This window comes from Cydia pomonella, chromosome 25 (assembly GCF_033807575.1).
Source record: "Cydia pomonella isolate Wapato2018A chromosome 25, ilCydPomo1, whole genome shotgun sequence".
NCBI lineage: Eukaryota > Metazoa > Arthropoda > Insecta > Lepidoptera > Tortricidae > Cydia > Cydia pomonella.
In genome coordinates this window covers 8,726,085-8,747,209 of record NC_084727.1, presented here as the reverse complement: position 1 = coordinate 8,747,209, position 21,125 = coordinate 8,726,085, and the positions used below count along the sequence as shown (strand labels likewise).

The following is a 21,125-nucleotide window of genomic DNA, read 5'->3' as shown; positions in this document are numbered from 1 at the left end:
ACTACGGCGTAGCAGCTACGCGCCGCTGTGTGCTACGACTATCCTCGTAGACTGCTACGCATATGCTCATATGCGTAGTGATTTAAATCTTCTCGGGTCAGAGGTGTAGGGTTAGAGCCGGTGTAGCTTTATTTGACGTTCATAAGCGCATTGTAATATGCCTACTTGAATAATAAACATTATCTTATCTTATCTTATCTGTGCTGCATGCGACTCAACTGTTCTGCGTGCAGCTTGAGTTCAACGTCAAATATTGTAATGCCGCGTAGGATGTTCGATGTGTAGAATAATATTTTAACCAATCAAAACCTTTGTTGACCAATATCAACTTTTTTTTAATTGCGGGATATTGTGACTTCTTCTTCCAAGCGTTATGAACCTGGGGTCCGCCTGACAACTTATCCCAAGATTTGGCGTAGGCACTAGTTTTTACGAAAGCGACTGCCATCTGACCTTCCAACCCAGAGGGTAAACCAGGCCTTGTTGGTATTAGTCCGGTTTTCTCACGATGTTTTCCTTCACCGAAAAGCGACTGGTAAATATCAAATGATATTTCGTACATAAGTTCCGAAAAACTCATTGGTACGAGCTGGGGTTTGAATCCGTGACCTCCGGATTGCAAGTCGCACGCTCTTACCGCTAGGCCACCAGCGCTTCAAGCTTCTTAGCGGGAAATTGCGAATTGGGTAATATTCAAAGCTCTGGGACTCGGGTATATCCTTAAACTACGTCCAAAGGAGAGGTATGGGTACTGTGAATGTCATCTTGCGTCACATCACAGCGGATGTCATTCCAGATCAGCAGAGCCCAACTGGAGAAGTACCTCCACCTTATAGAAAACCGCAGCCAAATAACACTAGACCCTACTCATAGTGTTGTGTTCCTGCCGGTGAGTAAGGTTCTTCCAGAGTTCGAAATTATCTTTAAAAAAAAGAACAGATAACTTGTAGGGAGACAAAAAGCAACGTGTAACGAGACACGCCAGAAAGTCTTGAAGATGGCAAAAACTCGGCATGGCCTCCGCGATTCGGTCTGTACGGCGTGAGCCAGGAAAGACCATGAGGAGGTGGTGGGAAATGTTCCAGAGTTCGACGAGAATGCGAAGTGTTAGGGTCGACAACGCCCATGTAACTCCTTCGGAGGCGTCCACAGGCTACGGAGACTGCTCACCATCAGGCGGGACGTATGTTTGGTTATCATCAACGTAGTATAAAAAAAGCTGCATACGGGGTATGTTTTTGGAGAAGAGATACAGATATCAGTTATGGGACCGTTTTTCGAAGTCAACAATCTAGTAAGGGTTTCGTCTATACATATATATAGTCAGTAGCTGAACAGAACAAAATAATTTCATAAATTCTCCCTTCGATTCCAATTCTCGCGTCGTCTCTCGTTAGGCGTTTATCGGCGAGGCACAATAGGCACGGGGCGGCACACGTGACGATGGCACAGAAAGCACAGCCTAGCGACTTGTCCTATCAATGGTACCAAATATTTATTTATTTATTTATTTAAACTTTATTGCACACATAAAGAAAAATGTACAAATGGCGAACTTAATGCCAAAAGGCATTCTCTACCAGTCAACCATTGGGTCAAACAGAGACATTTGTGTATGTTGGTGCAGGAAACAATAATAACAAATAATAAGGAAAAAATTAAACGTGAAGTCAAATAATATTAAAAATATATAAATAGTTAAATACTACTACTTATATAATGTATAAAAGATAGACTAATACATATAATTATGTACATATACATGTTGGTGAACCTTATTTAAGTTCTATAGTTAATATGTTCAATAGGGAGTATCTGCGTAGGGGGCGCCACCTCAATTGAAGGGTCTACCACGAAACATGAAACTTCGTTATCTCACCTCTTTATCACTCTTGCATATTCGATCGATAAAGTGGCAGATAACGAAATTTCGATGTTTGCATTTCCTGGTAGGCTTTTTGTAAACACCGCCTTGATGCATCAATGTCTTATTTTATTATCTCTGTAAACTTGTCAAAAAACTGCTTAAGGCACAGTATGTATAAATTACTCTATTATTTACGATAGGTGCTAGTGCTGCACTCTGGCGGCAGAAAATTGCAGTAATACCCCCTATTGCGTTTACTCTGTGATTTGGATTCACAGCAAAATTGCTAAGGAGCTTAAAAGACACAAAACTTGCGCGGTAACAAGAATTATATTTGAAAGGACACTGCAAGTTGAACAAACACATGTTTCAAATATGTATGAAGTAAGACGTATTGCAGGTTTTATCACAAAACAGAGGAGACACCAATGCACATTATCTTTTCCTATTGACCACTTATGTCAGCAGTACCTACTTAGAGCGACACGTATTGCAACTCTACTCTAGGTACAGAATATTACGGCCCAAAGAATATGGAATTTCCTAGATTCAATGGACATTAGTAATGAACTTTAAAGGGCCGCCACAATAGATCACTGCTTGGTCGATGTGGCCCACGACAATAATAATAATACCTTTGTGACCAAATATTACGCAACCCTGCAGTCAGAAAGCTGGCCTCGGAACCCTTCGACCATTACTTTTTATATTGATATGATCGCTTGCGCTGATTAAAATGCACTCGGAGTTGTTTTATCTCGCTGGCATTTATTGGTGTGCGTGAAATTCACTGCAAGTTCTGTCAATGGTGTATCGTATTTAAACTCGAGTGTCTCATGATCATAATAATAGTACTAATTACCTGAAACATTTTTTTTTACTGGAACAGAGTTGCATTTGTTGACGACCGGTCTGGCCTGGTAAGTGATCCTGCCTATGAATCCGATGCTCCTGAGTTCGAATCCCGGTAAGGGCATTTATTTCTGTCACGAGCACAGATATTTGTTTCTGAGTCATGGATGTTTCCTATGTATTTAAGCATTTGTATAATTATTTCGTTGTCTTAGTACCCACAACACAAGCATTCTTTAGCTTACCGTGGGACTTAGTCAATTGGTGTAAGAATGTCCCTGTAGTATTTAACTGTGCTATATTTCATGTGTGTAGGTGAAATAGGTTTCAAGTTGTGAAGGGGTCAAAAGTGGCTCGAAATGGTTCGTGTAATATTACACACGGTTGCGTCGCCAGTTCCTTTTTCTTTAAACATGGCTGTACACGCTACCGCGTTTCTAGATTCTCTTTATTCTTTTTTAATCAACAGGTTACCTGTTTTACAATATTAATATAAAAATAAAATATAAAAACACATACAAGACAATAAAATATTTATTTTGTTAAACAAAATATAATCTATTTTACTGAGCACACACAAATTGTGAAATAAAATAATATCGCTGTAGTGAATGGGCTGTGCTATTTGTATAAAGACGTCGACAGGAAATTTCGAATAAGGATGAGAAAAGTCGATATATTGCCGTAATTTTACGATGGTTTTAGTGCGGTGTAAAAATAAAGGCCCTGTTTTACTACTAGTGTGTTTGATGACGATATTTTTATGGCGTCATCAATGTGAAGACTTTTTTCATGTTACGGACAAAATATGTGTCTACTTTTAGTACTTTTGCTATGTTTATGTGCCACGCGACCAGCGACGACAACAAACCCCAGTCTGTTTTGCGAACTGTATTTTCTGTATGTTAGTTAGGTTAGATGTTCTTTTAATTAATTAGGGAAAGAATTATGTGCTTATATCATGTGGGTTTTTTGTGTGTATTACACTTATGAGGAAAGGAAACCACTAAATTTTAAGCGAAATAATTCTTAAATACGGTGACATTTCAATCACTCGTCCGCCATATTGCCATTTTTGACAGGTTAGGCATCGAAGGCACAGACCTATCCGGCATTCCGCCAATATTGAAAATTGTGTAGAATATTTTTAACGGCTTTTAAATTAATCAAATTAAATATATATTCACATACATAAAAAATATTATAAATACTTGAAAACAAAATATGCCCAATATGCCCATGGGCACATGGGCGTAAGTAAATTAAAAAGAAATCATTCCAGCTCAGAATGCCGGTCTGGCCTAGTGGGTAGTAACCCTGCCTATGAAGCCGATGGTCCTGGGTTCGAATCCCGGTAAGGGAATGTATTTATGTGATGAGCACAGGTATTTGTTCCTGAGTCATGGATGTTTTCTATGTATTTAAGTATTTGTATATTATATATATCATAACACAAGCCTTCTAAAGCTTACCGTAGGTCTTAGTCAATTCGTGTAAGAATGTCTCTATAATATTTATTTATGTTTTTGACATGTACGTATAACCGTATTAAACGATTTGAATTGAATATATAATGACACCGTTTACGAGAATGTGTGATGAAAAGTAACTTTCTATCGATAGATTTATCCCCGCCCTATCGTCATCCGAGCTCCATTTAATTACAGCCACGGCAGGTAATTTAGTTAATTCTAACACTTTACCAAGACTTTCCTTCCGAAGTTATAAGTTAATGTCACTTTCATTATATTTCACTTAATTTTGACATCATTCGTACTTATAAGGGGTCATCCATTAATTACATCACGCGTGTAGGGGGGGGGAAGGGGGTTAAGAAAATGTGATATATTGGGACAAGGGGGAGGGGGAGTCACAAACTTTGTTACGCCACTTTGACTTACTTTGACGATAAAGTTATAATTCGTTTTTTTTTCATAATCAGTTTTGGGTTAAAATTACTAATATATGTTTTGCAAAAATATTTCGATAAAATATTAACGAATTGTCGATTTCCTTGAAAACAAAATTGGCAAAAATGTGACTTCATATGTGACCAAGTGTGGCAAGGAGGGGGATTAAAAAATCTAGAAATTTGTATGACGTAATTAATGGATGACGATGATTTGCGCGGGGTGATAAACTGATAATGAAGCTGATTGATAAATATTAGTATAAACATTATCAAACATTTATTCAGCAAATAAGCCACATTATAAAATGTCATTTTTAAAAGCAATAAAAATAAAAAACAATTACATAAAAAAAACTATTGTAAAAAAATACACCCAGCAAACCTACACTAAAATTCTTTAGAGACGTAAAAGTCTCTAAGTTTCAGTGATAAAATATGATTCAAAATGAAAGGATCATTATTTTTAATTATCCTTCGAGATGTTAAGGGTCTCTAAAGGCCCGATTCGAAGAATGAGATACGATAACGATAAGCTCTGGTTTAGATAAGTTTTCATTTAGATATCGTTTGTATGTCGTATAATTGACAGAAGCAGCTCTTCTCTGGCAACCAATGTAACTTTGACGTTAGAAATATCTTAGATAGATCTTATTGGGATCACAGCGGAATCGAAATAAACGTCAATTTTGACATGTTGTTTAGTTATCGATCTTTTAAAGATCTTAAACGTGTCTTAATCCTTCTTCGAATCGGGCCGCAAGACTTGAATTCTTATATAAGTAATTAATAGACAAGAAATTAAATCAGACAAACAGACACGAACGGAATGAAGTGTCTCAAGTTAATGCCAGTCGAAATTAAGGTTATATATAGGTACTTATGGCTTTATTCATTAACGCGTTACTGGCCCGAATTAGCTATGAATCGTTGGTCCTTATCTATCATTTTGACTTGTGTATTTGTAAGAAAGGGATAAAACATAAATTAACTAAATCAGGTCCGTAAAGTTTTATGAATAAGGGTTATAATATAACATGTAGCCCGTGTGAGCTTAAACAGACCGGTCTCCACAAACAGCACCCGTTCACGAGTACCACAAACCTTTTCTTGGGTCTCAAACGTTTTAAAGGTGAAAACTTCTTTAGGAGCGTTGGGCATTTTTTGAGATGGGAAAAAACCATTCACACTGTTACCTTTGCCGTAACCGACACCTCTGTATATAAGTATGTACATATATGTGGCATTATCTATGAAAAGGGACCTTATTGTCGATGGCGTTTACGCCGCACTGCGTCGCGCAGCGTTGTACTTGTATCGGACCATCGTTTATAACGGCGGAAGCGCCATCGACAATCAGGTCCCTTTTCATAGATAACGTCACATATTGTATATTGTACGTACATTACACATGCATGTTGTCATTTTTAGGGTTCCGTAGCCAAATGGCAAAAAACGGAACCCTTATAGATTTATTCATGTCCGTCTGTCTGTCCGATTATTTGAGATAGGATTTAAGTTTTCACTTCCGTCGGTACTCCCGGAGTGCCTCTGTTTTTTTATACTACGTCGGTGGTAAACATAGACAACACTGATAGTAAGTATGGTAGCCTATGTACGCCTGCAACTTCAGAGGAGTTACATGCGCGTTGCCGACCCTAACAATCCGCGGTGAGTATGGTTGCCCGATCTCAACGAAGGTGCGGAGTATATGGGTCGGCAACGCGCATGTATCTCCTCTGGAGTTGCAGGCGTACATAGGCTACGGAGATTGCTTCCCATCAGGCGGGCCGTATGCTTGTTTCCCACCGACGTAGTATAAAAAATAAGTTTTTGGTACAAGCTTTTATCGCTGACTGTACTTTTCTTTCCACAAGCAATTAATACTCTTTTATATTGTGTATTTATTAGTATATTAGATATTGTTTTAATACTTTTTCCTACTCCTCTACTGTTATCTGTCATTTATGCATTCATTAACACGAATACAAGAACATACATAAAAGATTTCAAGAAAAGTCTATTTTGTCTATTCCTCATAAAAGCTCTTGTGCTTTTATAAGCTATAATGTTACTGTGATTAATGGCTACCAACCTAACAAAACCAAAACGAATACAGTTTTAAACTAAGTGCATTGATGCCAACTTACAAAATATTCATTTGGTTGCATAGTAAAAATAATTACTTCATAAGTCAGAAACACGCATGTGACACCCGTAATATAGCAACACCCATAGACTACGAAGACCGCTTAGCATTGCTTGTTAGTCTCCGTAGGCCACGGTGGCCAAAATTGAGAAAAACTGTCCAAAAAATTAATTTAGCAAGTAGCAAGTACCAGGGCCTCATGAGTTACGAGGAGGTGTCGCCGACCGGCCGGCCGCGGCCCGGGGCGGGCCGGGCGCGTAACAAGGTATGCTCGCGCGTCTTGGCTATATACTTTTGCTGTAATTTGTTTACCTAAATTAAGATTTATTTTTGTTGACTCGTAGGAAAAATATTGTATGCAACGTTGTATAAGTAGGTCAAAAAATTCTCGTGGCGTATTCCTTTACAATGTTCGCCTACGCCTTCGGCTCCGGCTCACATTGTAACTCACGCCACTCGCCTTTTTTGACCCTTCTTATACAACTGTTGCATAAAATACTAATATAAGTAGTATGTGTGTTTGTGTTTAATAGTCTCCATATTTAGCTCCTTGCACTACCTGTTGACTTTTGTATGAGTTCTAAATTTCCTGCTACCTAAAGGTTGTCTGGAAGAGATCGCTTTTTAGCGTTAAGACCGCCTGTTGTTACCTGGTTCTATTTTCCTTTAAAATTCATTTGTAGTTTTACATGTATGTAAAATGTATAATTGTTGGTGCAATAAAGAATATTTACTTACTTACTTACTCATTGAGACAATTCTAAAAACCCCAAACACAACAGTTAATGTCTTCTTTGGGTTGGTGTAGTACTGTGTGTTTTACTAGGGGCCAAAATTTGTTAACCCTCGCAACGCTCAAGATTCAATTTTTCGCATCACTCGCTACGCTCGTTGTTTTATCCCAGAGTTCCTATGGCCACCACCGGTCTCCATCATCAGATCGGCTCGATAGTACCATAATATGGCATTGTCACCCGACTTACATATGTATGCAAATTTTCAGCTTCATCGAAAACCGGGAAGTAGGTCAAATTTAATTTGCAAGATTTGATTACAGACCGACAGACAACGGGACAGGTGAAACTAAATAAAAGCTTGTAAAAAATATATTTATTTCTGAGTTTTGGACTTTATCTATGTATCTAAGTATGTAAATCGTCACTCAGTACCCATACTCGTAGTACAAGAATAGTTTGAAGCTAAGTTATTTTTTTCTGTTCATTTTTTACAGATGAAACTTTTTTTTGTTTGTTTGTTAAAGATCAAAACCCTACGCTTTATAACTAAGATCATAATCATAAACTTATCTTTATTGTTTGTGATAAATGGGTTACATTGCCGGTAATTACTAGTGTAACAATTTTACATGGACTCACCAAGACTCTACCTTTACAGGTGTACAAACAAACATTTCCTTAAAACAAAGCATTAATACACCTAACCTAACCTACGGATGCGAAGCATGGACACTAACACTCAAGGAAGAAAACATGCTGCTAGTTGCCGAGAGGAAAATCCTCCGTAAAATACTCGGCCTCAAACGAAGACCGGATGGAAGTTGGACAGTCCTTAAGAACCGTGAGATTGAAGACCTAGTGGCTGAATCTAACATCATGGGAGAAAGTAAAGCCCACAAACTCCGTTGGTTGGGCCACCTTGAGAGAAGAGACGAAGATCGGAACGTAAAAAGAGCGTACCTGGGTCGCCTAGCAGGAGGACGTCCTATCGGACGCCCTAGGTATCGCTGGAGCGACACGGTGGAGGCGGATCTGCGCGAGCTTCGAGTCGACAATTGGCGAGAGGTCGCACAGGACCGAGAAAAGTGGCGCTGTCTTGTGTCGGAGGCCAAGTCTCATTTTCGGTCGCTAAGCCAGCGGATAGTAGTAGTAATACACCAATAAATCATAATCTAAACTCTTACTCTTAATAAAAATCATGCAATAACAAAAATAAAATAAAGTTGATAATTTTTCCTATAATTTTCCGATAAACCCGTATATCAATCAAACGCCCACGCGGGTCTAGAGGGCAAAATGTCGACCAACTTGTTCGTCTACTCATAATAGTCATAATATAAACAGACATTTCGTTTTTAGGGTTCCGTACCTCGAAAGGAAAAAACGGAACCCTTATAGGATCACTGTGTTGTACGTCTGTCCGTCTGTCTGTCTGTCAAGACCCTTTTTCTCAGGAACTCGTGGAGGTATCAAGCTGGAATTTATATCAAATACTCAGGTCTACTGTCCCTTGGAGCTGTGAAAAAAATCAAACTTCTAAGCCAACGCAATCAAAAGAAACAGCCGTTTATGCCGCCAATTTCCGCAAATTTTCGATACTCGCAAGGGAATTATAACCTACAGGGTACTTCCCGTGAACTCAGAACCTTGAAATTTTGTACTAAGCAACGCCTTATAGCACAGATAAAGGAAACATTGCGAAAACCGTAATTTTTTTTTACATCACAATAAAAATATTTTTAAGTAATAATTGATATGACTCGATTATCGTGATGGGTGAACTTTTACTTATCTACAGGTGTGTACGGAACCCTCGGTGCGCGAGTCGGACTCGCACTTGGCCGGTTTTTTTTACTTCAAATAGCTAATTCTAATGAGTTATTCTTACTTTGCCTATATTTATGACATTGATTGATATGACATGATTTTACCGTTACCGTAAAATGTATATATATGTATAGGTAGTATAGCGCTAATATTAATACACTCGGGGGCAGTGGGATGCTGCACCCTGATAGCTTCATTATCCCACACACTTTGTTTAGCTTCACTCCGTGTGTTTGTTGTTTTCCAGTATCTGGTTGAAATGAAATCGAGCACCTATACCTACTGTTCCCATGACAATGCAGTAACAGACTGACTAAATAGGTAAACAAACCTAGTTAGATAGTCTGTTATTGCTACTAATGTTTATGTTAGCTTAATGTTTATCTAGTCTGCCTATCTAAAGCTATTACAATTGTTTGTAAGAAATCGCACTCGCACTATAAATATAGCTATAAATCAAGTAAGCAGTAACTTACTTAACAATGTTGGAGGGTAGAATAAGTTTTCTGCCAACAAACTGCTATGCAGTTTGGCAGATAAGTGATCATAGCCGATGTAATTTCTCTTTTATAAATAAATAAATAAATAAAAAATAAAAAAAAATGCATTCCTGATGGCAACAGAAGCAAAAAATGTTATATGACTTTTTGTGAAATTCGACAAAAAAGTTTTTTTTTTGTTTTTTTTATCCTTTTTTGAACACTCCTGTACATAAAACGTAATTTTTATTGATAAACATGTAACCTAAAATTAGCTAAAAAGTTTTTTCTTCATTTGGAGGTAGCCTCTCGAATATATTTTTTTAATTTTTCGATCTCTTTCAAAGTTTCAATAGGTATAACCAGACTAGACCTCAAAGTGGCAATACCGCAGTCAAAAATGTGTCCGACTTATGGCGAAAGAATGATTTCGAAAATCATTTAATTATCTCTGAAACTAGGCCTAATCCAGAAAATTTTATATGACATCTTAGTTTCTAAATATTACCAGGAATGCTTAGTTAAAATGTCTCGCAATGCCGTGAGCATCTTGTATACTAATCAAAAAATCTAAAAAAGTCAAACGAAGGATCATCGCTATGATGAATATACGGTAACTAATGTAATACTTAGTTATTTGTTATTTAACCGCTCGTGCTAATATTGATATCCGAGCAAGTGAAAGATTCAAAAATTGAATCACGAGCGTAGTGAGTGATACGAAAAATTGAATCTTAAGCGTTGCGAGGGTTAACAAATTATGCCCCCAAGTAAAACACAAAGTACCACACCAACCCAAAGAAAACATTAACTGTAAGATATGAAACAAAATCAAACCAAGTGAACGTCACTAAATATTTATCATTCAAAACCATCATTCAAAAGTCCATTTTACCAGCTAACAAGGAAATAACTCAAATCTATCTTGAGATCTATCTTGTCGCGGCGTTTGGGATGCGCAGAGGGAGGCGTTGTTTGATATCCGTGTCGTCGACACTGACGCTCCTTCTTACCTCTCACGACCCGTCACATCTGTACTAAAATCAGCTGAAGACGAAAAGCAGATATTCCACGGCCTGCGAAATGCGACATGCAACGTTCACCCCACTTGTAACATCTGTTGACAGCGTCTATGCACCCCAAATGTCCTCCTTTATAAAACATATGGCAGAAACTATATCTCAACGGTGGAACCGTTCTCTAAGCACCATATTGGGCTGGCTGAGATGCAGGATCAGTATCACCCTTATACGTGCCACCAGCATGTGTATCCGAGACACACGCCACCGGTTTAAGTCCACTGCCAGGTGGCTTGGGTTCGACGACGGTGCCGCCCTTCCACACATCAATTGAAAACCCTTTTCTACCCTACCTATGTATATTATCTAACCCTTTGTTTATGTATTAGTTAGTTAGTTAGTGCTTCTGGGCATTTTCCGCAAATCGACAACCATTGTGCCTATTTTGCGTGAAACGAGGTAGCGCTACTCTAACCACCCCAGCTCCTCCACGAAACCTAGCAAAGTTTTCAGGTTGCTAATTGCCTCTCCTAGTGTGCACGGAGTCCCTAGGTATTTGTTCCTGTATACTTCTACCTGTTTGCAGTCTAGGAGAATATGTTTTGTTGTTTCTTCTTCTTCCATGCACGCTCTGCACTGCTTATGTATTACTTATGATTGTTACATATGATCTATAATTATTAAAAAAAAGGAAATAACTCAACGTTTGCATCAGATTACTTTGCCACACATGAGGATAAAATGCAACTTTCTCATAAATTTTTGAACAATCAAGAGAAACTTTACCAGCTGGTGTGGTGAAAAAATATTTTTTATTTCAATATCCAGACAGGAAAATGGGGACTAAGTTTATATGGAAAAGCGGCCGTCCCCTTTCCTCTTAAGTGGTAGAGCTATAATATAACAAAAGGCGAGTAGGTAAACAAGGCTTTCAAAGGATAAGAGAGGTCCTCGAGAAGGGCAGAGTATAATAAAATTACAATGGACCTTCCTATGATGTAGTTTGAAAATAGATACAATTTTTTTTTTTCCTCACTCTGTCCCGGCATTTTGCCACGGCTCATGGGGGCCTGGGGTCCGCTTGACAACTAATCCCAAGATTTGGCGTAGGCACTAGTTTGTACGAAAGCGACTGCCATCTGACCTTCAAACCCAGAGGGTAAACTAGGCCTTGTTGGGATTAGTCCGGTCTCCTCACGATGTTTTCCTTCACCGAAAAGAGACTGGTAAATATCAAATGATATTTCGTACATAAGTTCCGAAAAACTCATTGGTACGAGCCGGGGTTTGAACTCGCGACCTCCGGATTGAAAGTCACATGCTCTTACCGCTAGGCCACCAGCGCTTACAATATATTATATTATACATACAGGCCTTGTACAGGCAGGCATACATAGCTGCTGCGCTGGTGGCCTAGCGGCAAGAACGTGCGACTTGCAATCCGGAGGTCGCAAGTTCAAACCCCGGCTCGTACCAATGAGTTTTTCGGAACTTATGTACGAAATATCATTTGATATTTACCAGTCGCTTTTCGGTGAAGGAAAGCATCGCGAGGAAACCAGACTAATCCCAATAAGGCCTAGTTTAGTCTAGATTGGAAGGTCAGATAAATAAATAAATATTATACGCACATGCTTACACAAATTGACTTAGTTCTACGGCAAGCCAAGAAGGCCTGTGTTGTGGATACTCAGATAACCATATATACAAATACAAATACTTAAATACATAGAAAACATCCATGACTCAGGAACAAATATCTGTGCTAATCACACAAATAATTTCCCTTAGTGAGATTCGAACCCAGGACCATCGGCTTCATAGGCAGGGTCACTACCCACTTGACTAGGCCAGACTGGTCGTCAATACTTTCAGAATTATTGAGGTAAAATGTTACAACCAGCGCGAACGCCAAATCCGTCGCGAGTTTCACGCGGCGCGCCATACCTTTGTTCCTTTCATTTTTTTTGGATTTACGCCCACTTAAGTAGTTTCTACTGTAATAAACAAAATTATCTCTATTGTATTGTAGTTATTATTTATTTTAAGATTATTATAATGTAATGTTTACCCAGGTATTGGTTGTTGCATTTATAAATGTTGTTATGTATTTTTCATAACACTATATAATGTTACTATAAATGTTGTATTGACTTGTAAAAGAGCCCTTGAGGCCTACTTGCAGAATGAATTTTTGAATTTTGAGTTTTTGATTTTTAAATTTTTGAATTATTACATTGTTATAGATCGTGTCATTCACGAAGACGCATGCCTACACTCGTAGTGTCATTTTATTAAAACACACATGACAAGACATTTTGTGTCATGTTATGTTGTGTGTTGTGCAGATTTGCTCGTTATAACACACAAGTGTAAGTTATTCTAGTTTTACTAACAAAAATATGTATCACTGAATGAATTAAACGAATTATTTTATTAAAGGTTATATTTGACAAATCTGTACGTCATCGTGGACGCGAACTGTACCCACACTTTCCATATGGAAACCAATATCAATTCCATTATTTTATCAATCACTGTCCGGACTTTTCCTCTCCACTGCATACTCACCCTAACCCTATCGGAAATGTCCCAGGGTGTAATCCGAAGATGGTCATAATAAAATGCAAATTGTATGGAATTTACCTCCAGCCAAAATAACTTTCGTAGTAAAATCGCGGTCAAAGATTTCGAACCTTGTTCCCTGAGGCATAAGGTTGAATATTTATTGGCAACAGTTGTGTGACATGTGATGTTATTGATTTGGGTAAAAATAGGGGTCCTGTCATTTTGATAAGCCGCTTTATATGGGACCTTACAGATAGTTTCATGCATTTATTATGCTGAATATTGATATTGGACGGAATTGGAAGCAATTCTTTACTTATACAAGGTGTTTCTGTCGAATTTCGATAACTGTTTAATTTACAATAACAGTATACATAAATATTATAGGATAAATATTATAGGATAAGTATATACATAAAGTATAAGTAGTAGACATAAAGGATAAGTATATACACTGGTGTTACTGTAACTGGCTTAGATCTAAAACAGGCCCTTGAGGCATTGTACCAAGGATGCTAGCGGCATTTTCTCGTTGTATCGCAATACTGATACGTGGTGCGAGAAAGCCGCCAGATCTTCGGTCAACAGTTACGTCAACCAGACGCTTCACGATTTCTGCAAAAAACTTGTGCGCGCTGGGGCCCCATGGACTCTTGCCAACCGAACTCTACCAAGAAGCCTAGCAGACCCTTGATGTTGCCGACGACTTCTGGGAGACACCCCGGCAAACCGAAGTGTTGTGCCCGGTACTCTGCTACCCCTGGGCATTCACGAATGACGTGGGCGGCTGTCTCTTCTGCCTCCATGCACGCCCTGCAGAGGGGGCTACCTGTAACACGTAGGGTTAACAGGTGTTTGTTTAGTGGAGCGTGGCCAGTTATGGCCCTAGTCAGAAGCTACTTACTTATCCTATTTATTTATATGGTTCAAATTCATGATACAGCCCATTTTTCCAGTCAATTAGAACATTACCCTACAAGTTCGATAATTATAATGATAATATTTGTCAAAAACTTAATTTTTGGTACAAGCTTTTATCGCTGACTGTACTTTTCTTACCGCAGGCAATTAATAATCATCGAGATAATTCTAAAAACCCCAAACACAATTAGGTTGCGTTGTTTTATCACAGAGTTCATATGGCCACCTCCTGTCTCCATCATCAGATCAGCTCGATGGTATCATAATATTGCATTATCAACCGACTTACATATAAATAAATAAATAAATAAATATTATAGGACATTATTACACAAATTGACTAACCCACAGTAAGCTCAATAAGGCTTGTGTTGAGGGTACTTAGACAACGATATATATAATATATAAATATTTATAAATACTTAAATACATAGAAAACACCCATGACTCAGGAACAAATATCCATGCTCATCACACGAATACATGCCCTTACCAGGATTTGAACCCGGGACCATCAGCTTCGTAGGCAGGGTCACTACCCACTAGGCCAAACCGGTCGTCAAATAATATGTATGCAAATTTTCAGCTTCATTAGAAGTCGGGAAGTGGGTCAAATTTAACTTGCAAGTTTCGACCCGTACAAACATACAGACGGCCCGATTTGAAGAATGAGATACGATAACGATAAGTTCTGGTTTAGATAATTTCTCATTTAGATATCGTTTGTATGTCGTATAATTGACAGAAGCAGTTCGATTCGGGGAACCAATGTTATTGGCGTTAGAAATATCGTATATAGATCTTACTGGGATCACAGCTGAATCGAAATAAACGTCAATTTTGAATTGTCGTTTAGTTATCGATCTTTTAGATCTTTCCAAGATCTTAAACGTGTCTTAATCATTCTTCGAATCGGGCCGTAGGACTCACTTCGTGACTTCAAGCTGGGTGAAGATATATTAGCGCAATTTTTTGTTCCTTTAAATATTAATTTGTGTATTATTATTTATGCTCTTTTTGTGCTAATAAATTTAAATAGGGCCGATAGGTACCTACATTGCGAGTTAAATAAAAGCTTGTAAAAAGCACGTGAAAATTAAAGCAAGAAATATTACTTTGCTAATCCGCGAGAAAATAACGTGTTAGTCAATCAGTGCTAACCCGTTATACTTACTTGCGTATTTTTACATGCAATCAATGTTCCCACCCTCCCACCGCAAAAAAAATACGCAAATAAATATAACAACCCACCACCAAAAGTACAAAACTCGACACGTGTTTCGCTTCTCTACGAGGCATCCTCAGGAGATGCTGGAGATGTTGACGGTTTGACACCCGACAACTGAATCAAATACATACATACATTAATTGCATGTAAAATACGCAAGTATAACGGGTTAGCACTGATTGACTAACACGTTATTTTCTCGCGGATTAGCAAAGTAATATTTCTTGCTTTAATTAGCATGGATTTCCGCAAAGTAACGCCTGATTCTATTGATTATTTAAAAAGCACGTGGGTTTAAAATATCTAGTATTATGAGCCTAAAAGCTGTTCAATAAGTTCCACATTACGAGCAAGTGTCTTAAAAATTAATCTTAATAACTTAAATGCACTAGTGACATTGAAATATGAACATAAATTAAACCTGGGTAACGAATTCTCTGAGATTATTTTTCATTAGAATTGTCATTCATGATGACTCTTTTATTAAGAATGATGATTCTTTTATTTAAATTCTAGAATGACAAGGAACTACGTGACCAGCGGCGGCATCATGGTTCCACTTTCATCACTTGTCACTATGCCCGTCACTTTCGCGCTTACATACTTGTTAGAACGTGACAGGCATGGTGACAAATGATAAAGAGCCGACCATCTTAGCCCTACAGAGGCTGTAGGACTGTCGCATTTTTATCACTCGTCACTGTCACGTTCTAAAAAAGTTAAGTGTAAAAGTGACAGGCATAGTGACAAGTGATAAACATGCGACCGTACTACAGCCGCAGCTTATGTTAAGAGGCTGTCAACACCCAATGTCCTTGAAATTAATGTTACTTAAACAGTTTTTTAAGAAAGACTATTTGTTTTAGTCACGTAAGAAAAATATATGTTCATGTTAATTATATTTCAAAGACCGTGGTTGTACTCGATACATGATTGAACGAAATCGGCTCGATAGAAAATAATTGCAAAGATTGGTCTTAAAATCACAATTAAACGGTTCTATGTCTTTATTGTTTTGACTTTTGGGTCTGCAATTAAAATCACAATTTCACAACATTTATATCTAAACCGCTGTTGAGTAAAATATTACACTAATAATCCACTTTTTTTTATTTAAATATTTATCTTATTATTCCCTTGCCCAGGCCCAGTAACATGCGACAGTGCTATCTCATTTACTCCGATACAAATAGACAGTGTGCGCGCTTTAGGTATTGACAGCCTCTTAAATTAATGTTGTATAACACAGAAACGATGCCATTAAGCTTATAAGTAAATTAAAAGTGGAGAAGTTCACTGTCTCGGGCGCGGCTCTCGGGCATCGCACTTACAACTGAGATACCGACAACACACTCGAGGACAGCGAACGTTTCCGCCATATGCGCCTTAGGGAGGTGCCTAGCGACATCTATCGTAAGAGTATTACACTTTTTAGGGTTCCGCTATCTGTCTATCTGTCTGTCTGTACGTCTGTCACCAGGATGTATCTCATGAACCGTGACGTGATAGTTAGACGGTTGAAATTTTCGCAGATGATGTATTTCTGTTGCCGCTATAACAATAAATACGTGATTTGTTTGCGGTTTTTATAGATAATGGTACGGAACCTTTCCTGCGCGAGTCCGACTCGCACTTGGCCGATTTTTTTTCAACTTATGCTTGTCCTAGATTCAGACCAAGCTAAGTTAGCAGCGATTTCGATAGTCCAGCCCATAGATTAGTATATATTATTACTGTGCGCAGCCTTTGCAAGTGTTAATTATTCGTAATAATTTCATAGAAGTTTGACGTTTAAAATAACACTTGGGCTGTCAAAATCACTGCCAACTTAGCTTGGTCTGACTCTAATAACCAAAGTATACAGGATGACCTGAAATAGATGTGATATAAATGAGAGAACAATGACTTTAGTACTTATGAACATATGGGAGTGATGGTCATTTATCCATACAAACGTACGCGAGTCTTTTCTCCTTCGTTTTTGACCTAGATCAATTATTTTTCGACATAGATCAATATTATCAATTTATTTGACGACCGGTTTCGCCTAGTGGGTAGTGACCCTGCCTATGAAGCTGATGGTCCCGGGTTCAAATCCTGGTAAGGGCATTTATTTGTGTGATGAGCATGAATATTTGTTCCTGAGTCATGGGTGTTTTCTATGTATTTAAGTATTTATATATTATATATATCGTTGTCTAAGTACCCACAACACAAGCCTTATTGAGCTTACTGTGGGACTTAGTCAATTTGTGTAATAATGTCCTATAATATTTATTTATTTATATATTTCTTTATTTATAAATGTCTGTGTCGGACTATTTTGCTTCTTTTGTTTTTTTCTTAAAGCGCTAGAGCACTATAACATCGTAAAAACGGCCTAATTAACTAGGCCACAATGAAAAACATGATATCAATTAGTCCAAAAAACAAAACAGTCCGACATAGATTGAAGATAAACTGGAAGAGAGATAAGTTCGCCTTGGTACTGCCTATACAGTGTCAATATTTGTGTTTTTTTTGTTTGGTACAATAAAGAGTTTATACATACGTATACATGATATGATTACCATTTAGATTTCAAAATTTCGTTATGTTTGGTAAGTTTTGGAGGAAGAAACCATCTAGTACAAAACCTCGATTTTTGAGAATTTGACGCAGGATTTTTCGCCTAAGCTGCAGTTGTCCCTGCACTTTATAATTTTACGAGCCAATTATATATCGTGTCATTCACGAAAACACGTGCCTTGACTTGAATTGTCATGTTAATAAAGGTTGGATTCGAAAAATCTACGCGTCATCTTGGATGACACGAACTATAGCGGACAGATATATTCACCTAAAATTCTCAAATCTGAGCTCAGCTGCCCTATTTTCTTATTAGTTGTAAAACTAAACTCCTGATTTGTCCGCAGGTGTCAGCGTGGGTGACAGAGCTGGTGCTGTCCCAAGCAGCTGAGGATCGGAAGGCGGCACTAGCGTGTGTCCTCCGAGTAGCTCTTACGTGTTGGAACATTGGCAATTTCAACGGCGCCATGGAGATCGTTGCTGGGCTCAAGTAAGTCTTATCTTATGTGTTTAGGGATCATTGTACTTTAGGGATGGATGACCTTTGATACCTGGAGGGAGGTATGAGTGACCGTATCCGCCTTTTGGCTACGATGGCTGTTGCGGGTCGCTTCCCACTGATTTGGGAAGGTTGATCTTCGTCGTTTTGTGGACGATGTGGCTGCTGGTGTTGGCCAGGTCTTCGCTACCGATCGTCACCCAACCCACGTCTAGCCTGATCATACCGTTTGAGCGGGGCTAGGTTTCGGGGCCGCGGTGAAGGCGACCAGTAGCTTAGCTGGCGTGTTCTACTTCCCTGCCACACACTCTTCGAGCAGCATGGGAAATAGCGAGGAAAGTAGGTAGAGACGTAGTGTGGGAACCTCTCTCGTCATGCCCACCGCTCCTGATCTTGTCGGTTTTTGGCACGAGTCAAAGGAGGGTCAATACTTAGTGCAGAACGTCGAGATTAAATGCGCCAGGAGCAGAGCGAGAAGCAGCTTTAGGAGCATAGTGTGTGTCACAGGTAGCTGAGGATCGGAAGACGGCACTGGGGTGTATCTTACGAGTGTCTCTTACGCGTTGGAACATTGGACCTATCAACTGTGCTATGGAAATCGTTGTTGGGCTCAAGTGAGTCTTATCATATCTTATCTTAGGTGTTTGGGATACATTTAATACTGCCCTGTTCGTAAGCATGAAGGATACTCCAGACGTAACAAGCTGAATGAGATTGACGCCAATTTTTTTTTCTGATCAAATTGACAATTTGATCTTTCCGTCTGGACAGGCCTTTACACATGAACTGACAATACGTAAATTTAATTGCAAAGATTACTACAAATTCTCAGTGTTAATAATTCAGCATAGGAATAGGTAAATGGGTGAAGTTTGTACGGTTATTAGGTACCACACTGTATTTAATTTGACGTTGCTGCCTGTTGCTCACCCGCTATATACCGTGTTTTTTTTTATTTCCGTTAATTTAAAGGGTGCATTTATATGCTTAAAATAATTAACTTTCTCAAAGACACCGGTATTCTAATTAACTCCATTTCCTTATTACATATTAATTAGTGTTTAGTACGAGTGTATACATGATCAATGCCGTCATAAGATGAAGTAGGTACACATGCTAGCTGTACAGTAATAAAAACCGATCTTGTTGAACAATTGATGTATTCACGCAAATTTTGTTAAAACTTAACCTAAGTGCAGTATGCAGTTTGTTCTGTATTCTGTAGGTACCTAATATAAGGCACAGAGTATTACTTATAATAATAATTGAGAGCGCACTATTCGCCAACAAACTGTATGTATATTGTCATAAGTATTTTTTGAAGAAAAAAAAATACATTTACTACTAAACGTAAGTTCTATCTCGGACGATCGATGTTCGAAATGACATTGTTCTGTCACAGTTTTCAATTGTTTGGTCGAATTAAATGTAATGCTCGTGTTAAAACAACGCTATGTGCAACATTTAATTACTTTTTATAAAAATAAAAAAATGATGAAAAAAAAAATTTTTTTTAATTAACTTTGCCATTTACTTTCCTTAAACGTACTTACCCATACGGAGTTAACGGAATTCAATAAAAACACGCTGTATTGTTGGGAAAGTCACAGACCACGTGCGGATAGTACAGCAACGTCTAATTTAGCTGTCAAACCTTGGTACATAATGTTTTTCACAATAGGGATTATTGCGCGAAACTCGGCATAGGGGGCGCCACGACCACAATCCATCAAAATAGGTCTACCGCGAAGCAAGAGAATCGAAATTTCGTTATCTAACATCTCTATCACTCTCGTATATTCGAGCGATGAAGACTAAGATACCTAACTTTCGATTTTCGTGTTTTCCGGAGGCCATTTGTAAACACAGCGCCTTGATGCATCAATGTCATATTTTATTATCTGTGAAAATTTGTCAAAAAATTGTTTAAGAGGCTGTCAATACCTAAAGCGCGCACACTGACTATTTCTATCGGAGTAAATGAGATAGCACTGTCGCATGTTACTGGGCCTGGTCAAGGGAATAATAAGAAAAATATTTAAATAAAAAAAGTGGATTATTAGTGTAATATTTTACTCAACCACGATTTAGATATAAATGTTCTGAAATTGTGATTTTAATTGCAGACCCATAAGTCAAAACAATAAAGACATAGAACCGTTTAATTGTGATTTTAAGACCAATCTTTGCAATTATTTTCTATCGAGCCGATTTCGTTCAATCGTGTATCGAGTACAACCACGGTCTTTGAAATATAATTAATATGAACATATATTTTTCTTACTTGACTAAAACAAATAGTCTTTCTTAAAAAACTGTTTAAGTAACATCAATTTCAAGGACATTGGGTGTTGACAGCCTCTTAAGGCACAGTATGTATATGGTGCTAGTGCTGCCCTCTGGCGGCAGAACATTGTAGTAATACTCCCTATTATGTGCATCTTCGTGTTAATTTGTCTACACTTTGGTTAAGAAGGTGAGAAGATCAGAAGACCATCAAAG

General features: G+C 38.2%; 1 protein-coding gene across 1 annotated transcript in view; it reads left to right on the top strand.

The window, feature by feature from the left end:
- The window catches only part of LOC133531369 (1-phosphatidylinositol 4,5-bisphosphate phosphodiesterase epsilon-1-like), a 208,189-nt gene that overhangs the window by 47,290 nt on the left and 139,774 nt on the right, over positions 1-21,125 (top strand). Inside the window, exon 4 of the mRNA XM_061869533.1 lies at positions 18,472-18,614. Within this exon, the coding sequence (XP_061725517.1) occupies positions 18,472-18,614 (143 nt within the window). The remainder of the gene's footprint in view (positions 1-18,471; positions 18,615-21,125) is intronic.